The sequence below is a fragment of the Pleurodeles waltl genome, chromosome 8 (genome assembly GCF_031143425.1).
Source record: "Pleurodeles waltl isolate 20211129_DDA chromosome 8, aPleWal1.hap1.20221129, whole genome shotgun sequence".
NCBI classification, from domain to species: domain Eukaryota; kingdom Metazoa; phylum Chordata; class Amphibia; order Caudata; family Salamandridae; genus Pleurodeles; species Pleurodeles waltl.
This window is the reverse complement of record NC_090447.1, coordinates 1,361,965,857-1,361,986,673: the sequence shown is the minus strand read 5'-3', so window position 1 is coordinate 1,361,986,673 and position 20,817 is coordinate 1,361,965,857. Positions and strand designations below refer to the sequence as shown.

General features: G+C 44.7%; 1 protein-coding gene across 3 annotated transcripts in view; it reads right to left on the bottom strand.

The window, feature by feature from the left end:
* TRPC6 (transient receptor potential cation channel subfamily C member 6) overlaps positions 1-20,817 on the bottom strand; it is a 401,605-nt gene that overhangs the window by 11,187 nt on the left and 369,601 nt on the right. For 2 of the 3 annotated variants that reach the window (XM_069202378.1, XM_069202380.1), the window contains one exon: positions 5,284-5,367. In XM_069202378.1, the coding sequence (XP_069058479.1) occupies positions 5,284-5,367 (84 nt within the window). Of the gene's footprint in view, positions 1-5,283; positions 5,368-7,414; positions 7,431-20,817 lie in introns of all 3 variants that reach the window. The other variant, XM_069202381.1, reaches the window with a different exon arrangement.

Below are 20,817 nucleotides of genomic sequence, written 5' to 3'. Positions count from 1 at the left end.
ATTGGCATATTTGATTTACTGGTAAGTCCCTAGTAAAGTGCACTAGAGGTGCCCAGGGCCTGTAAATCGAATGCTACTAGTGGGCCTGTAGCACTGGTTGTGCCACCCACATAAGTAGCCCTCTAATCATGTCTCAGACCTGCCACTGCAGTGTCTGTGTGTGCAGTTTTAAACTGTAAATTCGACTTGGCAGGTGTCCCCACTTGCCAGGCCTAACCCTCCCTTTTCCTACATATAAGACACCCCTAAGGTAGCCCCTAGGTAGCCCCATGGGCAGCGTGCAGTGTATGGACATATACTAACGTGTTTTTTATGTCCTGACAGTGAAATACTGCCAAATTCAGTTTTCACTGTTGCAAGCCCTATCTCTCTCATAGGTTAACCTGGGGGTGCCTTTAAACATGATTAAACCGTACATTCCCTTTGGGAGCAGATAGACATGTGGAGTTTGGGACTTCTGAACTCACAATTTAAAAATACATCTTTTAGTAAAGTTGGTTTTAAGACTGTGCGTTTGAAAATGCCACTTTTAGAAAGTGGGCATTTTCTTGCTTGAACCATTTTTGTGACTCTGCCCGTTTGTGGATTCCCTGTCTGGGTTAGTTTGAAAGTTGGGCTGTTTGCACCTCTCTCCAGACAGTTACACAAAGGGGGCTGGTGTGTATATTCTGATGAGCCATCTGTGCTACGAGGGAGGGGAACAGTGGTCACTTACACCTGAAAGGGCCCTCACACAATGCAGTCTCCAACCCCCTGGTGTGTGTCTGAGGCCTTGCCTGGGCAAGGCAGGATTTCACAAACAAGTGAGACTTTCCTTTGAAGTAAGCCTACTTCAAAGGCCAAAATGGGTATAAGAAGAGCACCCAAAATCACAGACTTTAGACACTTCTTGGGGTAGACAATCTACCTCACAGACACTTCCTGGAGAGGAAACTGGAACCAGAACCTGCATCCTGCCAAGAAGAACTGCCTGGCTTCCCAATGGACTCACCTGTCTGCTTTCTGTGGAGGACTGCTGCCTTGCTGTTGCTCTGCTGCCTTGCTGCTCTCTGGCTGTGGTGAAGAAGTGCTCTCCGAGGGCTTGGATAGAGCTTGCCTCCTGTTCCCTGAAGTCTCAGGACCAAAAAGACTTCATCTCTACAAGAAGGACTCCTTGTGTGGCAAAATTCGACGCACAGCCTCCTAGAAACTACGCACAGCCTGCACCTCGGTGAAAACTTCACTGCATGCCGAAACAGAACGAAGCAGCCCGAATGTGCTTCGAGAAGATCAATGCAGTGCCAGTGTAGCAACCGGAAATTCGACACACAGTCCACCGGATCAATGCACAGCTGAGCCGGAACGATGCAGCTCGACTTCCAGAGAGGAATTAACGCAGCGCCTGCTGTGCGGTAGAAAATTCAATGCAACGCCCACTGAATCAACGCAGCTCCTGTGACTTCATCCTGCCAGTGCAGGAAATCCACACATCGTCCCCGGGGAGTCCGAAAACCCCACCACCTGAAGAGTATCCACGACCGAGCAGCAGAAATTGATGCACAGCAATCCCTGCCTGAAAACTAAACAACGCATCGCTGTGTGCGGCCCGAGAAATCGTCGCACACCCCTTTGTTTCCACACATCTCCTCCTCTGCGGTTCTTTGCAGAGATTTTTCACACAAACCAGGTACTTTGGGCTTGAAAGAGACTTTGTTTGCTTTTAAAAGAATTAAGATACTTTATATCACTTTTACAGTGATATCTCAACATATACTTACTGCATTTTAATAATTTTGACCTGCATCTTATCAGATAAATATTATATATTTTTCTAAACACTGTGTGGTGTATTTTTGTGGTGCTATATCAATCAATCAATCAAACACTTGTTAAGTGCGCTACTCACCCATTAGGGTCTCAAGGCACGGGGGAGGAGGGTTGCTACTGCTCGAATAGCCGGGTCTTGAAGCGTTTTTTTGAAGGTCAGGAGGTCCTGTGTCAGACGTAGGTTGACGGGGAGGGAGTTCCAGGTTTTGGTGGTGAGGTGGGAGAATGATCTGCCGCCGGTTGTGGTACGGTGGATGCGGGGGCGGTGGCGAGGGCGAGGTTGGCAGAGAGGAGCTGGTGGGTGGGAACATGGAAGTTGAGACGCTCATTGAGGTAGGCCAGGCCTGCGTCGTGGAGAGCCTTGTGAGCGTGGATCAGGAGTTTGAAGATGATCCTCTTGTTGACGGGGAGCCAGTGAAGGTCTCTGAGGCGGGCTGAGATGTGTTTGTGGCATGGGAGGTTGAGGATGGGGTGAATGCGCTGAAGTTTCCTCTGGAGCTTGGCTGTGGTTCCCACGTAGAGTGTGTTGCCGTAGTCCAGTCTGCTGCTGATGAGGGCGTGGGTGACCGTTGTTCTGGTTTCAATGGGGATCCATCTCAAGGTCTTGCGAAGCATGCAGAAGGTTTTGAAACATGAGGATGAGATAGCGTTGACTTGCTGGGTCATGGTGAGCGATGAGCCAGTGGGATCGATGTTGGCGAGCGGCGCCATGTAGATGTTAAAAAGTGTTTGGCTGAGAGAGGATCCTTGGGGGACTCCGCAGATGGTCATGGTGGCTTTTGACAGGAACAGAGGGAGGCGGACTCACTGAGTTCTGCCGGAGAGGAAGGATGTGACCCAGTCTAGGACCTTGTGGCGGATTCCCACGTCGTGGAGGCATGTGCGGAGTGTGTGGTGACAGACGGTATCGAAGGCTGCCAAGCGGTCAAGGAGGATGAGGGCCACGGTTTCACCTTTGTCAAGCATGATCCTGATGTCGTCGGTTGCGGCGATGAGAGCGGTCTCGGTGCTGTGGTTCTTGCGGAAGCCAGATTGGGAGATGTCGAGCAGGCTGTTGTCCTCCAGGAAGCAGGATAGTTGGCTGTTAACTATCTTCTCGATGACCTTCGCTGGGAAGGGAAGGAGGGAGATGGGCCGATAATTCTTGAGGTCTTCGGGGTCTGCCATTGTTTTTTTGAGCAGGGCGTAGACTTTGCCGTGTTTCCAGCTCTCCGGGAAGGTGGCGGTCTCAAAGGAGCTGTTGATGATAGTGCGGAGTTGGGTGGCGATGATTTGGCTGGCTTTGTTGAAGACATGGTGGGGGCAAGGGGTCGGCGGGTGATCCAGAGTGGATGGTGCTCATGGTCTTGGTGGTATCCTCGTCATTGGTGTGGGTACAGGCACTCAGGAGGTTTGTGTGGTTGGGTGCATAGGGGTTAGTGTACGCTGCGGTGGTCGTGGGGATCGGGAAGGCGAAGCTGCCATGGATGTCTGTGATCTTGGGATGAAAAAAGGTGGCGAGGGAGTCGCAGAGGTCTTGCGAGGGGGGTCGATGGAACAGGACTTGGAATTGGCAACTTGTTTGATAATGCTGATGATGCTGAAGAGCTCTTTGCTGTTGTGCGCGTTGTTGTCCATTTGGTCTTTGTAGAATGATCTTTTAGTAGTCCGGATGAGCTGGTGATGCTTGCGGATGGCTGTCTTGAGGGTGGCGTGGTTGATCTCTGTTTGTTCGTGGCGCCAAATCTTCTTGATTTTCCGGCACTCCCGCTTGGAGGCCTGAACGTTGGCGGTGAACCAGGGTGCTTTCGTGCTGGTGTTGGGTTGTTCCAGCTATGGCGAGGGGTCTGTTGCGGGTGGTGGTGAGCAGTGGGTTTCTGGTGAAGTGGACAAAGCGGTCGTCTGTCCTTTTGAGTTCGGTGGTATGGGTGAAGGTGATGTGGCTGCTGGCGGAGAAGATGGGGTCGAGTGTGTGGCCGGCTGAGTGGGTGAGGGTTGTGACGAGTTGTTTGAGACCGAGGTTGGGGAGGTTGTCGATCAAGGCTGAGGAGTTGCTGTCATTGGCGTTCTCTAGATGAAAATTCAGGTCGCTGAGGAGCATGTAGTCCATAGAGGCGAGGGCGTGGGCGCTGATTGTGTCGGTGATGGTGTTGCAGAACTGTGGTCGGGGCATGGGGGTCTGTAGACAAGGGTTCCTCTGAGAGTGGTGTTGGCATTGATGTCAATCTAGAAGTGCAAGTGTTCAGCGGCATCAATGGTGTCATGGGTGTTGGTTGAGATCCTGATGGCGTGATTGTGGATGAGCGGGTGTAGAGGAGGATGCAGCTGAGGTGGTTGCGGGTGGAGCTGTTGTGGTGCTTGGTGGCTTGGGTGCAGGTGAAGTTGCAAATTAGCAGAAGAAGGGTCCATGGGTGTGCCTCGGGGAGGCCTGGACGCAGGCGGTGGGGTGGCCAGGGCTGAGAACGTAGAGTTCTTCAGCGTTGTAACGGCGTCTGGCGGCATGGGGGGTGCGTGGGCCAGGGGGTCTGGAGCTGGGCGCGGTCCATGCGCAGACGGGCGCAAATGGGCTCCATTAAGAAGGGGAGGTGGGAGGGAGGAGCAGCTGGGAGGCAGGAGCAGTGGGCAAATGGGGGTACAAGGAGGGCGGGCCGCAAGGGATGCAGCAGCGGGAAAAGGGAAAATGCAAAAAGCCAAAAACAAGCTAAAAAAGGCAATAAACGAAGAAAAAGGCACAAAAACAGGGGAGAGAGGCAGAGAGCAAATAAAGGCACAAAAAGGATAAACAGCACGAAAAACAGCATGAAAAAACAAAAGACAGATTACAGGACAGACCCACAATACATACGGCAACCACTAGACACCAGGGCTGAGGCGCAGGCGGGTGCCTGCGGGTGGTGGAGGGCCTCGAACTCACAGCAGCAGTGAGGGTGGGGTAGGGGGCATGGAGGCAGACAGTAGGAGCTTCATGGCATGAAGAGTGAAACCCGGCCTAAAATCAGGTCGGGGTCACCCTATGGTGTTATTGTATGATTTATTGCACAAATCCTTTACACATTGCCTTCTAAGTTAAGCCTGACTGCTCAGTGCCAAGCTACCAGAGGGTGGGCACAGGATAATTTGGATTGTGGTGACGTACCCTGACTAGAGCGAGGGTTCTTGCTTGGACTGGGGGTAACCTGACTGCCAACCAAAGACCCCATTTCTAACACAATACATTTGATCTCTCAGTTCATATGGATGAATTTTTCTAAAGTGAATTATATTTCATTTGTGTTTCTAATACAATGAACTCTTGTCCCTGCTACTCAATCGTGAGTCAGTACCTCACACACCTCACACAACGTTTACAGCATAGATAGTACTGCAAAAACACACTTCCCAATTAAACACATAGTAGCGCTCTTGGTAGTTAGAGTTCAAAGATGATAAACTACTGGCAGTTGCACGCTACACAATGCCAGATTACGTAGTATAACATAATCCCGATGAGTATTTTACCTGGTATTTTGTTGGACTGTTGTTTATGCTGTTTAAATTTCCATCTTCCGAACTTCGAATACTTGAATGTTTACTGTGGCCAAGCTGAAAAGGTAATGCAAACACAACATGTTTTAAGAACATAGGTGATTAAGCATCCTAGCAATAGTTTTCAGTTCATTATATATTGTAGGTTTCATGATAGAAATTTCTCAGTCATTTAACACTTTTTAATACGTGAGATATTTTTGTAATTTCAACACTAATTGTGGCCCATTTATAAAACAGGATTTCAGTGATGTTCACCATGCACAGCATCGAATTAATGGGACTTAAAAAAACATACAAGATTAAATGAAATATATAAGATCACATATGGAAGAGCACAGATTTGAAAAACATTTGGCACACGTTTTGCCTCCTGTCAATGCCCCATAAAATGGATCCAACGTTCTGGGAATTAACTAGACCTATTCTGAATAGGGACACATATAAAGTCTAGAATTGCAGATGAGTAACTATCGATAATGGATTTTTTACACCAAGCAAATCAAACGACATCAAATAGATGAGAGTGAAGCTCAAATTGTCTAGGAAGTCACTTAGAAATTGATGTGAGAAATGCTACAATTTTACATTATGCATGGTCCCCCATCAACCCCCTTTGTAAGATGAGCCCATGAAACAGCTGAATCTACTACAGAACAATCAAGGGATGACCATCTACCTGGAGCACAATAACCTAATGGGCGACTCCCAAATCAGATTCCTCAGCAACCACATCACCAATACATCCCTGATCGCGGCCACAGATGAATCCGGGTCCTCTTCGACAAAGGAGATATAACCACCCTCCTCTATCTCTCAGCAACCTTCAACACCATTTCCCATCACATGCTCATTGCCGGACTTCACAACAGGCATCCAAGGAACTGCCCTCAGATGGATCGCCTCCTTCCTCACTGGAAGAACACAATGAATCCACCTTCCACCCTTCACCTTTGAACTCAAACCAATCATCTCTGGAGTACCCCAAACTCATCACTCAGGCCCACCCTCTTCAATATCTACATGTCCCCTTGCCTGCCAACATAGACAGATCCCATGGACTAAATATTATATCATATGCTGAAGATACGCAACTCACCCTCTCCCACTCCGAAACCTCCACCACCACCAGAACCAACTTCCACCAATGCATGGGGAGCATTGCCAATTGGATGAGTCATAACTGCCTCGAGTTCAACACAGACAAGACAGAAGTCTTGATCTTTGGCAGTGACAACCCCCTGGGATGCCTCATGGTGGGCCACAGTACTGGAGCCTTCTCCAACCCCATCTGAGTACGCCATTGAATCTTGGTATCATCCTGCACAGCAAACTCACCATGAAGTCCCAAGTCAGTGGCGAGTCATCCGCCTGCTTCTTCATCCTGTGCATGTTACATAAGATTTTCAAGTGGCTTACCCAAAACGCAAGACGCATCATTACCCAAACCCTTGTCGCCAGTCAACTGGATTATGGAAACACCTTCTATGTGGGAACCAGGGCCCACCTAGTTCAAAGACTACAGACCATCCAGAAAGCAGCAGCACGACTCATCCTGGATCTCCCTCATTTCACCCACATCATCTCCACCTCAAAAAACTCCACTTGCTCCCAGTTCAGGCGAGATGGCAGTTCAAGTTCCTCACTCACACGTTCAAGGCCATGCATGACTCTGGACCCTCCTACATCAACCACCACATGAGATTCCACAAAGGCTCAAGACACCTTCACTCCACCTCTCTTGTGCTGGTATGCTCCCCGCATAGCAGAGCAGAAGGTTGCTCCTTTTCCTACCTCACAGCTAAAGCCTGGAGTGGCCTCCCGTGCACCTCAAGACCTCTCCTAGCCTACATGAAGAAAACATGGCTCTTTGACTAATGCCCTGGACCTTGCAAAAGCCTGAATACCCTCACGAGTGAAAAAGTACACTCTACAAGTCAACTAATTGATTGATTGTCAGATGCCTTCAACAATGGACGATTTTATAGTGCTGTCATAAGGTCTTTGGATACCTTCTGAAACTCTGTAGTCTAAATCACTTTGTCAGGCTGCTTCTTGTATGTCAGGTCAAAAAGTTCATGTAATATTTCCTAACTGGAATTACCTATATTTATGTTTGTCTGTGTAGTTCTCCACCCTGACTGTGAATTCTCTGTATATGTACTTACAGGCTTCAATAGTAAAAGTGGTAGAGATACTGAGGAGTGGCTTAAAGAATGGGCAGGACTACTACAAATGGGGATGGGATTAGGGAAGAGTAAGAGGGCTGTGTTAGGTAGGCTTTGAACAGCAAATGGCAACTCATTAATTAAAATAAATGCACATTCTAATTATGTAAGAAGGAACTTATGGGTGCTCATACACTGAAACACATTGTTGCCTTGATGTGTAAAACCGGGTTTATAAAAGTAAACCCGTTCTAGTAATAAAGAAACATACCAGTGGGGCACACCAACAAATCAATATTTATACTTTAAAGATAATATGATATCTTGATGAGACAACATGAAGAATCATAATAAATTCAACTAGAATGCTTGTTTAGTCCTCTCCCTTTCTTGAACAGTGTAAACAATCACATAACTGACCAAAGAATATGATATACACACATGTAAGACTACCCAAAAGAAGAGTATGTCCATGCAAATAGAAATTTTAATACAAAAAGAATATAACTTCTTATACACATTAACATATATATATATATATATATATATATACACAAAACATATAGAAAAAGAATGAATAGCCATCAGCCGACACGTGTTTCGTCCTGACTGGACTTCTTCAAGGCTGAGAAAATCACAACAAACAACAATCAATCACGACAAACATATATATACAAATTTACACAAAAATTAAAATAAATATACACATCTAAAAAAAAATTCCCTTCATTTTCCCAGATAAATAAACAAAGGAATTTTTTGGTCAGTTAAATACCCAAAATGTTATATACACATCATGTTTGTAATATGACTCTTGATTTAAATCTGAACAAGAAACTACATAGGAAAAGAAGAGAACCACCACCACATATCCTTAGTGGAAAAGTGTTATTTAATGTCCGAAGGTATAGCATAAAATACTCCCCATGTCTCCAAGAATAGGTATGTTAAAGTCACAGGAATGTTTATACATGCCACATGCAAACCCAAGTGTGATTTTTTTTTCTCTTTTGTTGGAATTAGACTGCTTCATGTCTAAAATAACCCCTCCTTGAGCAGTGGTGAGGAAAAAGATATCCAATAAGTATGTACCTTTGATCACTTCTATGTCCGTTATACTCATATCCCATCTATCATACTCTACAAAAAAAGGGGGGGAAGTGACAATTTCATTATCCTCCTTTTGCTTGTCAAAAATATTCCTCAAGAATGTGAATGTAATTTATTGTAATGCCATTACTGACCTGTTTTAAACCACAGTCAGTCACCTCTTTTCTTTCTTCGAAATCAATCTAAATACTGGGCATCGTAAGTTTCATATATTCAGGAACCAACTGAAATTCAAACAATTGAAATAACTCTAATAGCCTCTCTAAACAAACCTCAGTTTCTATCGTTACTATGTAATCAACGTCCGCCCATCTAACAAAATTTGAATCAGTATCTCCACAGTTTCCAGTAATGGAGCAGACACACTAATGAGGCTCCATTTTTCCATTATTTACATTAAATACACTTCCCAGACTTGTGCTGTTAACTTACCTATCCACCCCTCTTTCTGTTATTTTATTTCATCCCAGTCCTGTTTGCTGATATATCTAGGCAAAAACGTCGAGGGATTGTGTACCTCCTGTCAGTCTTCCGGCTTTTTCAAAGTGAACGCGAGCTCCTCGCCGGCATTTTAAATGCCGCGTTCGTATTCAAAAAGAGCTAATTAGCAACGAAGACGGACTTCCGCCTATCCATTAAAACTGCGGCGGCCATTTTGAAGTGGTTTGTATTCAATAAAAGCTAGAAAACAACGACGATGGATTGCCGTCTATTACATGTATATACAGCGGCCATTTTGAAGTGACGATTTTAATATATCGTATCATTCAACTAATACACCAGCCACATTACCAACCTCCGGCAATATACTTCAAACTTTATGATAGGATACAAATTAGGTCTATTTACCAACAAAATGAATGAATTTTCCCTTAACTTTCAGCCATCAAGTTTCATGGTGGCAACGTGATTCATGTCCCAAATATGTACAGAAATGTCACATCAGTACACATGCAGAGTGAAGAAGTAAAATGTCCCCCCAGTATATAGAAAATTAGGGTGAGAAGAGGAAAGATCCCCCCAGTATATAGAGGATTAGGGTGTGCAGTGTATGTCACCAGAGTAAGTTGCTCATATTATATGTATGTTATTCTTCATCAATAGTATACCAAATAGATACATTCAGAGGAAATGATACAGTTCGTCATCCAAATTCATGCCCATTTTGATCGTTCTTAATTTAATGATCCATTTTGCTTCAGTTTTTCGCAAATCCAATGTTCTATTGCCACCCCTAACATTCATCGGGATGTGATTTATACCCATGTATTTTACTAATGGGACCTCAGTTCCTAGATGTTTGTCATTAACATGCCGCACTAATGGTGATGCTGTGTCATGATTTCTTAGGGCTCTGATATGTTCTTGAATTCGTTCCTTCAAGGGCCTGATTGTACTGCCGACATATATCTGGCCACATATACATTCCAATATATATACCACAAATTTCGTATTGCAGTTAATAAAAGTGGAGATTTTGTATTTGTCACTACCATTATAACTTGCAATTTCCACACCTATAGAAACCCACAATTTTTTTAGGAAGCTATGTTGCTTTGCTTTCCATTATAGGTGGTAAAAAACTTTTACAGACTTCGGGGCATATTTATACTCCGTTTGCACCAGAATTGCGTCGTTTTTTTTGACGTAATTCCGATGCAAAACTAACTCCATATTTATACTTTGGCGTTAGATGCGTCTAGCGCCAAAGTCCATGGAGTTTGCGTCATTTTTTAGCGTGGACACCTACTTTGCGTTAATGAGATGCAAGGTAGGCGTTCACGTCTAAAAAATTGACTCAGAGGCATGTGCGCCGTATTTACACTCCCGGGCAAAATTCACGCCCGGGAGTGGGCGGGTCAAAAAAAATGACGTACGGCCGCTTTAGCGCCGTTTTTTTTTGCGCCTGGAAAAGGCAGGCGTTAAGGGACCTGTGGGCTCTGAAGGAGCCCAGAGGTGCCCCACCATGCCCCCAGGGACACCCCCTGCCACCCTTGCCCACCCCAGGAGGACACCCAAGGCTGGAGGGACCCATCCCAGGGACATTAAGGTAAGTTCAGGTAAGTCTTTTTTTTTTTTTTTTTTTGTGGCATAGGGGGGCCTGATTTGTGCCCCCCTGCATGCCACTATGCCCAATGACCATGCCCAGGGGACAGAAGTCCCCTGGGCATGGCCATTGGGCAAGGGGGCATGACTCCTGTCTTTGCTAAGACAGGAGTCATTTCTATGGGGGTTGGGAGTCGAAAAAAATGGCGCAAATCGGGTTGAGGCGAAAAATTTGCCTCAACCTGACTTGCCCCATTTTTTGACGCCCAAGCCCCATATCCCCCCACGCCGGCGCTGCCTGGTGTACGTTGTTTTTTTCCACGCACACCAGGCAGCGCCGGCGGCTAACGCTGGCTAACGTCATTGATTAAATACGGCGCCCGCATGGCGCTTCAGAATGGCGTTAGCCAGCGCTAATTTTTTTGATGCAAAACTGCGCTAGCGCAGTTTTGCGTCAAAAAGTATAAATATGGCCCTTCATTTTTAATAGTTTTCCCTCTTTTATGGATCATTTTTGGTTTCTTAGGAAGTAGAGAAGCCAGTGTCTCATCTGTCTGTAGTACGTTCCAATGTTTGCATAGAATGCGATATATATTATGACTATTCTGGCTATACGCCGTACAGAAACTTATTGCTCTGTATGACGAGCTGTCTCGTATTTTCGTATTTTGACCCAGTAGGGTAGTTCTACATGTTTGATCAATCTTTTTTCTTGATGTTTTAATGAAATGTTTGGAATAGCCTCTCTGTGCAAACCTGTCTTCCAATTTATTTAGTTCTATGTTACATACATTAGGATCACTACAATTTCTTTTTAGTCTGGTCATTTCCCCAAATGGAATGGCTGAAATTTGACTTTTAGGGTGCGCACTTTCCGCATGTAATACAGAATTACAAGCTGTTGGTTTGCGGTGGACTTTTGAATGGATCTTATTATCTATGATGGATATCTCTAGATCCAAAAAGCAGACTTTGTTCTTACTGAATTCATACGTCATTTGAATATTAAAGATGTTACAGTTGATATATTCATAGAATTCCATTAATAGTTGTTCAGATTCAGTCCAAATCATTAAAACATCATCAATATACCTTCCCCAGAAGAAAATGTTATCAGTGAATACAGAAGGGCCCTTCTTCCAAACATGTATTGCCTCAAAGAAACCCATATATATATTCGCATATGATGGAGAGAACCGTGAGCCCATGGCTACTCCTTGTGCTTCTTTAAACCATTGTCCCTCATGTATAAATACATTATTTTCCAATGTAAATTCAATCATACACAGTATAATTTCAGTATGTTCCATATGAGATGCAGATCTCCCAGACAGAAAGTGCCGCACTGCTTGTAAACCCTTGTCTTTGGGGATACATGTATATAAAGAAGATACATCTAAAGTGACCAGCATCATGTCTGGAGTCCAATTAAAGTCCTCCAGCTTACGAAGAACATCCTTCGTGTCTTGTAGATATGAAGGGATGTTTTTCACAACCGGCTGCAGATAGCTATCAATAAACTCGGAAAGTCTTTCCGTGGGTGCTCCTATTCCCGATATTATGGGTCTGCCTGGCGGTGAGATGGCATTTTTATGCAATTTGGGTAACATATATATACATGGTGATGTGGGATAAGGATTGAAAATATATTTGAATTCCAAATCGGAAATCAAACCCTGATTGCACCATAAAAATAACAACTTCTCCAGTTCATCCACAATCATTTTAATGGGATTACATTGCAATTTCAAATATGCACTACTATCAGCTAACTGTCTATCTATTTCTTGAACATAGTTTGCTCTATCTAGAATCACAATGTTTCCACCCTTGTCTGCCTCTTTGATCACTATATCATGATTACTCCCCAGTTCCTTTAGAGCCAATCTCTGTTTATTAGTTATATTAAATGATTTGATCATAGAAGTGATCAAAGGTACATACTTATAGGATATCTTTTTCCTCACCACTGCACAAGGAGGGGTTATTTTAGACATGAAGCAGTCTAATTCCAACAAAAGAGAAAAAAAATTCACACTTGGGTTTGCATGTGGCATGTATAATCATTCCTGTGACTTTAACATACCTATTCTTGGAGACATGGGGAGTATTTTATGCTATACCTTCGGGCATTAAATAACACTTTGCCACTAAGGATATGTGGTGGTGGTTCTCTTCTTTTCCTATGTAGTTTCTTGTTCAGATTTAAATCAAGAGTCATATTACAAACATGATGTGTATATAACATTTTGGGTATTTAACTGACCAAAAAATTCCTTTGTTTATTTATCTGGGAAAATGAAGGGAAAAAAATGTTAGATGTGTATATATATTTAAATTTTTTTGTAAATTTGTATATATATGTTTGTCGTGATTGATTGTTGTTTGTTGTGATTTTCTCAGCCTTGAAGAAGTCCAGTCAGGACGAAACACGTGTCGGCTGATGGCTATTCATTCTTTTTCTATATGTTTTGTGTATATATATATATATATGTTAATGTGTATAAGAAGTTATATTCTTTTTGTATTAAAATTTCTATTTGCATGGACATACTCTTCTTTTGGGTAGTCTTACATGTGTGTATATCATATTCTTTGGTCAGTTATGTGATTAGGTAGGCTTTGGGAGGGGGTTAGGGAGTGAGCCAATTGCAATATTCAGGGTGTAGAAACATGTAATCTACACTTTTTTAGTGGGGTTACATTCGGAGTTTGTGAATACTATAAACTTACTCTAAATTGTAAACTTACTCAAAAATGTAACTTACTTTTGTGAATCAGGGCCTCAACCATTAAATACAACATGTTTGACAGAACCTGTGTCTCAGAGCATCAAACCTATTGCCGGCTATCTTTATGATAAAGGCACTGTATGGTCCAGTGACAAAAGGAATTTTCTGTGCAATAGGGGGAAAACTATGCTTTTACTAATTCCTGGGATAGGGTTCATAGGCTCACTATGGGGTAGTCCATCCTCACATGTACAAAACCGCCTTCCAGCCATTCCCCTGTTGACCTGTTATTGAGTTTCTGTCCAAAGTTTATCATTTTGTGCCTGGCAGAAATTCACCAGGGTACGTTTTCCAGTTGGTAACAAAACCTGCAGCTTTGGCAGTGACCAAGGCTTCAACACCTAGTCCGCCTTGGATGTCTCATTTGAGCCTCGATCTGGAGCAGAGGTAATGGATGCCATGGTGTGTACTTTAGAGTCTTTTCTCAACTGCCCACTACCCTTCTCTGGTTCTTAAAGATGTGGGATGGTCCAAGTCTGATCCTGATACTGACTTATAGCATGTGCTTTGACCTACACAGTTGACGTAATCCAAGCCATGTAGGTATCTGGAACTGGTATTAAAGGAGGAGGAATGAAATTACTAACACAGGATATGAAGTCCGATTGGGAGCACACTGCCTAACATTCCAGTCGAGTTCGCCCCTTGCATCCTGGTACATGCAGTTTGAACAATTAACGCTTCCTTGAAAAAATCTGTAGTATTTCACTAAAGTTAGTGCAGACAGTACTGTTCATCTCTAGACACGTGTTTCTGGGTTAGTGCCCTTCATCAGTAGAGACCAAAGAACAACAAAAATATCTGGGGTTGCTGGAAATGCCGCCGATATCGTCTCAGGTTTAGTACCACTCCCCGGCTCACAGGTGCGTCTCCAGAGCTCGTCAGCTCAATGGCTCGAGGGAGCCTTTTAAACATGAAGTCCGATTGGGAGCACACTGCCTAACATTCCAGTCGAGTTCGCCCCTTGAATCCTGGTACATGCAGTTTGAACAATTAACGCTTCCTTGAAAAAATCTGTAGTATTTCACTAAAGTTAGTGCACACAGTACTGTTCATCTCTAGACACATGTTTCTGGGTTAGTGCCCTTCATCAGTAGAGACCAAAGAACAACAAAAATATCTGGGGTTGCTGGAAATACCGCCGATATCGTCTCAGGTTTAGTACCACTCCCCGGCTCAAAGGTGCGTCTCCAGAGCTCGTCAGCTCAATGGCTTGAGGGAGCCTTTTAAACATGAAGTCCGATTGGGAGCACACTGCCTAACATTCCAGTCGAGTTCGCCCCTTGCATCCTGGTACACGCAGTTTGAACAATTAACGCTTCCTTGAAAAAATCTGTAGTATTTCACTAAAGTTAGTGCAGACAGTACTGTTCATCTCTAGACACGTGTTTCTGGGTTAGTGCCCTTCATCAGTAGAGACCAAAGAACAACAAAAATATCTGGGGTTGCTGGAAATGCCGCCGATATCGTCTCAGGTTTAGTACCACTCCCCGGCTCACAGGTGCGTCTCCAGAGCTCGTCAGCTCAATGGCTCGAGGGAGCCTTTTAAACATGAAGTCCTATTGGGAGCACACTGCCTAACATTCCAGTCGAGTTCGCCCCTTGCATCCTGGTACATGCAGTTTGAACAATTAACGCTTCCTTGAAAAAATCTGTAGTATTTCACTAAAGTTAGTGCAGACAGTACTGTTCATCTCTAGACACGTGTTTCTGGGTTAGTGCCCTTCATCAGCAGAGACCAGAGAACAACAAAAATATCTGGGGTTGCTGGAAATGCCGCCGATATCGTCTCAGGTTTAGTACCACTCCCCGGCTCACAGGTGCGTCTCCAGAGCTCGTCAGCTCAATGGCTCGAGGGAGCCTTTAAAACATGAAGTCCGATTGGGAGCACACTGCCTAACATTCCAGTCGAGTTCGCCCCTTGCATCCTGGTACATGCAGTTTGAACAATTAACGCTTCCTTGAAAAAATCTGTAGTATTTCACTAAAGTTAGTGCAGACAGTACTGTTCATCTCTAGACACGTGTTTCTGGGTTAGTGCCCTTCATCAGTAGAGACCAAAGAACAACAAAAATATCTGGGGTTGCTGGAAATGCCGCCGATATCGTCTCAGGTTTAGTACCACTCCCCGGCTCACAGGTGCGTCTCCAGAGCTCGTCAGCTCAATGGCTCGAGGGAGCCTTTTAAACATGAAGTCCGATTGGGAGCACACTGCCTAACATTCCAGTCGAGTTCGCCCCTTGAATCCTGGTACATGCAGTTTGAACAATTAACGCTTCCTTGAAAAAATCTGTAGTATTTCACTAAAGTTAGTGCACACAGTACTGTTCATCTCTAGACACATGTTTCTGGGTTAGTGCCCTTCATCAGTAGAGACCAAAGAACAACAAAAATATCTGGGGTTGCTGGAAATACCGCCGATATCGTCTCAGGTTTAGTACCACTCCCCGGCTCACAGGTGCGTCTCCAGAGCTCGTCAGCTCAATGGCTCGAGGGAGCCTTTTAAACATGAAGTCCGATTGGGAGCACACTGCCTAACATTCCAGTCGAGTTCGCCCCTTGCATCCTGGTACATGCAGTTTGAACAATTAACGCTTCCTTGAAAAAATCTGTAGTATTTCACTAAAGTTAGTGCAGACAGTACTGTTCATCTCTAGACACGTGTTTCTGGGTTAGTGCCCTTCATCAGTAGAGACCAGAGAACAACAAAAATATCTGGGGTTGCTGGAAATACCGCCGATATCGTCTCAGGTTTAGTACCACTCCCCGGCTCACAGGTGCGTCTCCAGAGCTCGTCAGCTCAATGGCTCGAGGGAGCCTTTAAAACATGAAGTCCGATTGGGAGCACACTGCCTAACATTCCAGTCGAGTTCGCCCCTTGCATCCTGGTACATGCAGTTTGAACAATTAACGCTTCCTTGAAAAAATCTGTAGTATTTCACTAAAGTTAGTGCAGACAGTACTGTTCATCTCTAGACACGTGTTTCTGGGTTAGTGCCCTTCATCAGTAGAGACCAAAGAACAACAAAAATATCTGGGGTTGCTGGAAATGCCGCCGATATCGTCTCAGGTTTAGTACCACTCCCCGGCTCACAGGTGCGTCTCCAGAGCTCATCAGCTCAATGGCTCGAGGGAGCCTTTTAAACATGAAGTCCGATTGGGAGCACACTGCCTAACATTCCAGTCGAGTTCGCCCCTTGCATCCTGGTACATGCAGTTTGAACAATTAACGCTTCCTTGAAAAAATCTGTAGTATTTCACTAAAGTTAGTGCAGACAGTACTGTTCATCTCTAGACACGTGTTTCTGGGTTAGTGCCCTTCATCAGTAGAGACCAAAGAACAACAAAAATATCTGGGGTTGCTGGAAATGCCGCCGATATCGTCTCAGGTTTAGTACCACTCCCCGGCTCACAGGTGCGTCTCCAGAGCTCGTCGGCTCAATGGCTCGAGGGAGCCTTTTAAACATGAAGTCCGATTGGGAGCACACTGCCTAACATTCCAGTCGAGTTCGCCCCTTGCATCCTGGTACATGCAGTTTGAACAATTAACGCTTCCTTGAAAAAATCTGTAGTATTTCACTAAAGTTAGTGCAGACAGTACTGTTCATCTCTAGACACGTGTTTCTGGGTTAGTGCCCTTCATCAGTAGAGACCAAAGAACAACAAAAATATCTGGGGTTGCTGGAAATGCCGCCGATATTGTCTCAGGTTTAGTACCACTCCCTGGCTCACAGGTGCATCTCCAGAGCTCGTCAGCTCAATGTCTCGAGGGAGCCTTTTAAACATGAAGTCCGATTGGGAGCACACTGCCTAACATTCCAGTCGAGTTCGCCCCTTGCATCCTGGTACATGCAGTTTGAACAATTAACGCTTCCTTGAAAAAATCTGTAGTATTTCACTAAAGTTAGTGCAGACAGTTCTGTTCATCTCTAGACACGTGTTTCTGGGTTAGTGCCCTTCATCAATAGAGACCAAAAAACAACAAAAATATCTAGGGTTGCTGGAAATGCCGCCGATATCGTCTCAGGTTTAGTACCACTCCCCGGCTCACAGGTGCGTCTCCAGAGCTCGTCAGCTCAATGGCTCGAGGGAGCCTTTTAAACATGAAGTCCGATTGGGAGCACACTGCCTAACATTCCAGTCGAGTTCGCCCCTTGCATCCTGGTACATGCAGTTTGAACAATTAACGCTTCCTTGAAAAAATCTGTAGTATTTCACTAAAGTTAGTGCAGACAGTACTGTTCATCTCTAGACACGTGTTTCTGGGTTAGTGCCCTTCATCAGTAGAGACCAAAGAACAACAAAAATATCTGGGGTTGCTGGAAATGCCGCTGATATCGTCTCAGGTTTAGTACCACTCCCCGCTCACAGGTGCGTCTCCAGAGCTCGTCAGCTCAATGGCTCGAGGGAGCCTTTTAAACATGAAGTCCGATTGGGAGCACACTGCCTAACATTCCAGTCGAGTTCGCCCCTTGCATCCTGGTACATGCAGTTTGAATAATTAACGTTTCCTTGAAAAAATCTGTAGTATTTCACTAAAGTTAGTGCAGACAGTACTGTTCATCTCTAGACACGTGTTTCTGGGTTAGTGCCCTTCATCAGTAGAAACCAAAGAACAACAAAAATATCTAGGGTTGCTGGAAATGCCGCCGATATCGTCTCAGGTTTAGTACCACACAGGATATCCAGCTGACCTTGACCATTTTGCCATTGATATTTACCTCAATGAAGTAGTCCATGTAACACCCACTTGCTACCAAGCCTGCACCATTGGCACCAGGTAGAATCTAATGAATTTGGGAAACTTCCTCACAACCATAGTTCCTTAGGCATCTGTATCCCTCAGGGCAGGAACTTTTCACTCATTGATACCTGCTTCCAACACAAATCCCATGTTACTATTTGGATGTATGTGCTTTAGTGCATTTAGATCCCTTTCCCAAATGTCCACTGCTGCTAGGTTGAGTGCCACAGAACCCCCTTCTGTCCCCTAACCAATAGCCAACACACTTACTATAATGGGTATGGCTGGTACTGGGGCTTTCATTGACAGTCCCTTTTTTTCATGCCTCTCCTTGCGACACCTATAGGAAATAATCACTTTGGGCTTAGAAGAACCTTCTTGTTTCCCCCTATTCATAACTTCCTGTCTTGGAATCCAATTACCTTTTTGCCTCTGCCCTCGCTTGGGCTCTTAAAAATTACCCAGTTCCTGCATTTCGGAACCAGTCTACTTAGTGTTCCTCTCTCTGTTTCACTTAGAACCATGCTGCACTAGGCATATTTTAACCCTGTTATCTAACCACTTGTCAGACAATACTGAAAGCATCTATGGATCCTTCTCTGTCAAAGTAGGCCATTATTGCTTATGTGGGGTTCAGCATTCCTACTTGAGTAACTCTTTCTCCATTCACAGTTAACTAGCTAAGGCAATAACATTCTTGTCCACAGTCCCTCTCACCCATGTATTCCAGTCACACAGCACACCATGAATGCAAGTTTCAGACAGAACACCATTTGCTCTCTTGCTTTCTTTGAACCTCGGAATCTCTCTAGTTGGCTTCAGCCCAAACCGTCTGATTAGAGCATCCTTCATTCACTCATAGTTCATTTCAAAACGTCAGATCAATCCAAAATATCCTGACCTTCCACATATATATATATGCACACACTGTTTTAAAATTTTGGCAGGTGCTTCTGCAGTGCTGAGGGAGAATCACATTTTCCAGATGGTTCTTTTTTTACTGCAAGCCTTTTCCAAAGCTATAATCTCTCTCCAATTTTCATTCTACTTCTTTTTTTGCTTTTTTCTTGTCTGTTCCATGTCCTTTCCTATTGTCCTTGGGAGCTAATCTCAACTTCTCCCTCTAAAACTCCCTGGCCTTCAGCTCTTTCTGAGCCTTAGCCGCCTTCTAGAGCTTCAACAGCAGGTTCACAGTCCCAGCCAGACCTCACCCACCGCAGGAAATGACTCATAGAATCAGTGACACTAGTACACTTGAAATCAAGAGCTGAGATTGGGGGGGGATGGCTTGGGGAAACCATTGAAAGCAAATGTTGAGAAACTATTAGTGTTTCTGGGGAAGACCTGTACTAATTTACTGAGAGAGACTGACACAACAACACTTCCTCCTTGGGTTCCTTTCATAGTACCCTCTCCAGAAGCCACCCCAGTTTCTTTCCTACAACCCACTATCTCTGACTGGTCTCTACCTTTTCTCCAAATACAGATCCCGTAACTGATCTAAGTGCATTGTATCAAGGTCTACTCCCACCAACCTTGTATCTACCTTTGCACTATGCAGGTAATCCTGTGTTTAAATTGACCTTATTGTTCAATTAAAGATAGTTGGACATGGAATATGCAGATCATACACCACTTGCTGTTAATTGCCAGACACATTTCAGGAGACTTATGGGCCCTAACCATCATGACTGAGGTCTTTAGCCACTGGTGTCCTTGCATCCGTCCTACAATATCTGTACATACTGGGCCAAGTACACCCTTGGCGAGGGTGAGCAGTCAAATGCTTCTCAGGGAGGTAGGCCTAGGGTTTGAGCAGAGAACTCAACAGCCAACCAGCAGGCACAACAATGTATTGTCCAGGCCAGTGTTTATCTTTTAGGTAAACAACAGTATATTAATCTCACAGCAAAATTAAGTAGTGGACAGTGGAGCTAGTGTCTCAGTTACAGGGATATCATTCTGTCTGTGATATTCATTGAGGCACTACACCTGTTTGGTAACCCCTCCCACCACCGCTATGCTTCTGCTCATCAGTCTCTCGTTCCACTCAAATTTTGGGCATGTTGTTACTTGCATCACTGTTTTTGCAGTACTGCTGGTGTGGGCCGGAATGCCCCATACTTTCTGCTCCTGCTGCAGCAGCTGTTCTACTGTAGGAGCCACAGTGACAACCTCACTCAGAACTCAGCTGCTGAGTGGTATCAGCATGGCAGGGCCACACAGTGGCACTCATCTTCAGCAGCAATGGCCTTCCAAGCCAGGTGAAGAAGGGAGCTTGGATGAAACCTCCAGGCTAGTCATCTGTAGTTGGGCGTCTTCAGCATTTGTGGCCTTGGGGGTGGTCAGGGCTTCTGCTTTGGTGATAATGAGGAATCTCCAACCTTGAAGTCAGCAGCAGAATCACCAGTGTTTCTGGCACACTGGACGATGCTGAAAGACACAATGATGCTGGGCACTTCACATTCTTGGTGTAGCTCACTGCAAGAACTGCTTGGGAAAACTGGGATGCCACACCACAACACAAGTTGCTTCTGGCTTCACTCCCTTATAGTTATCCTCTTTATCTGGTTGCTCTGTCACACAGGAACACACATGGCTTTGATTATCTATAATTCACCTTAAGGTAGACCCCCATCAGCCCACA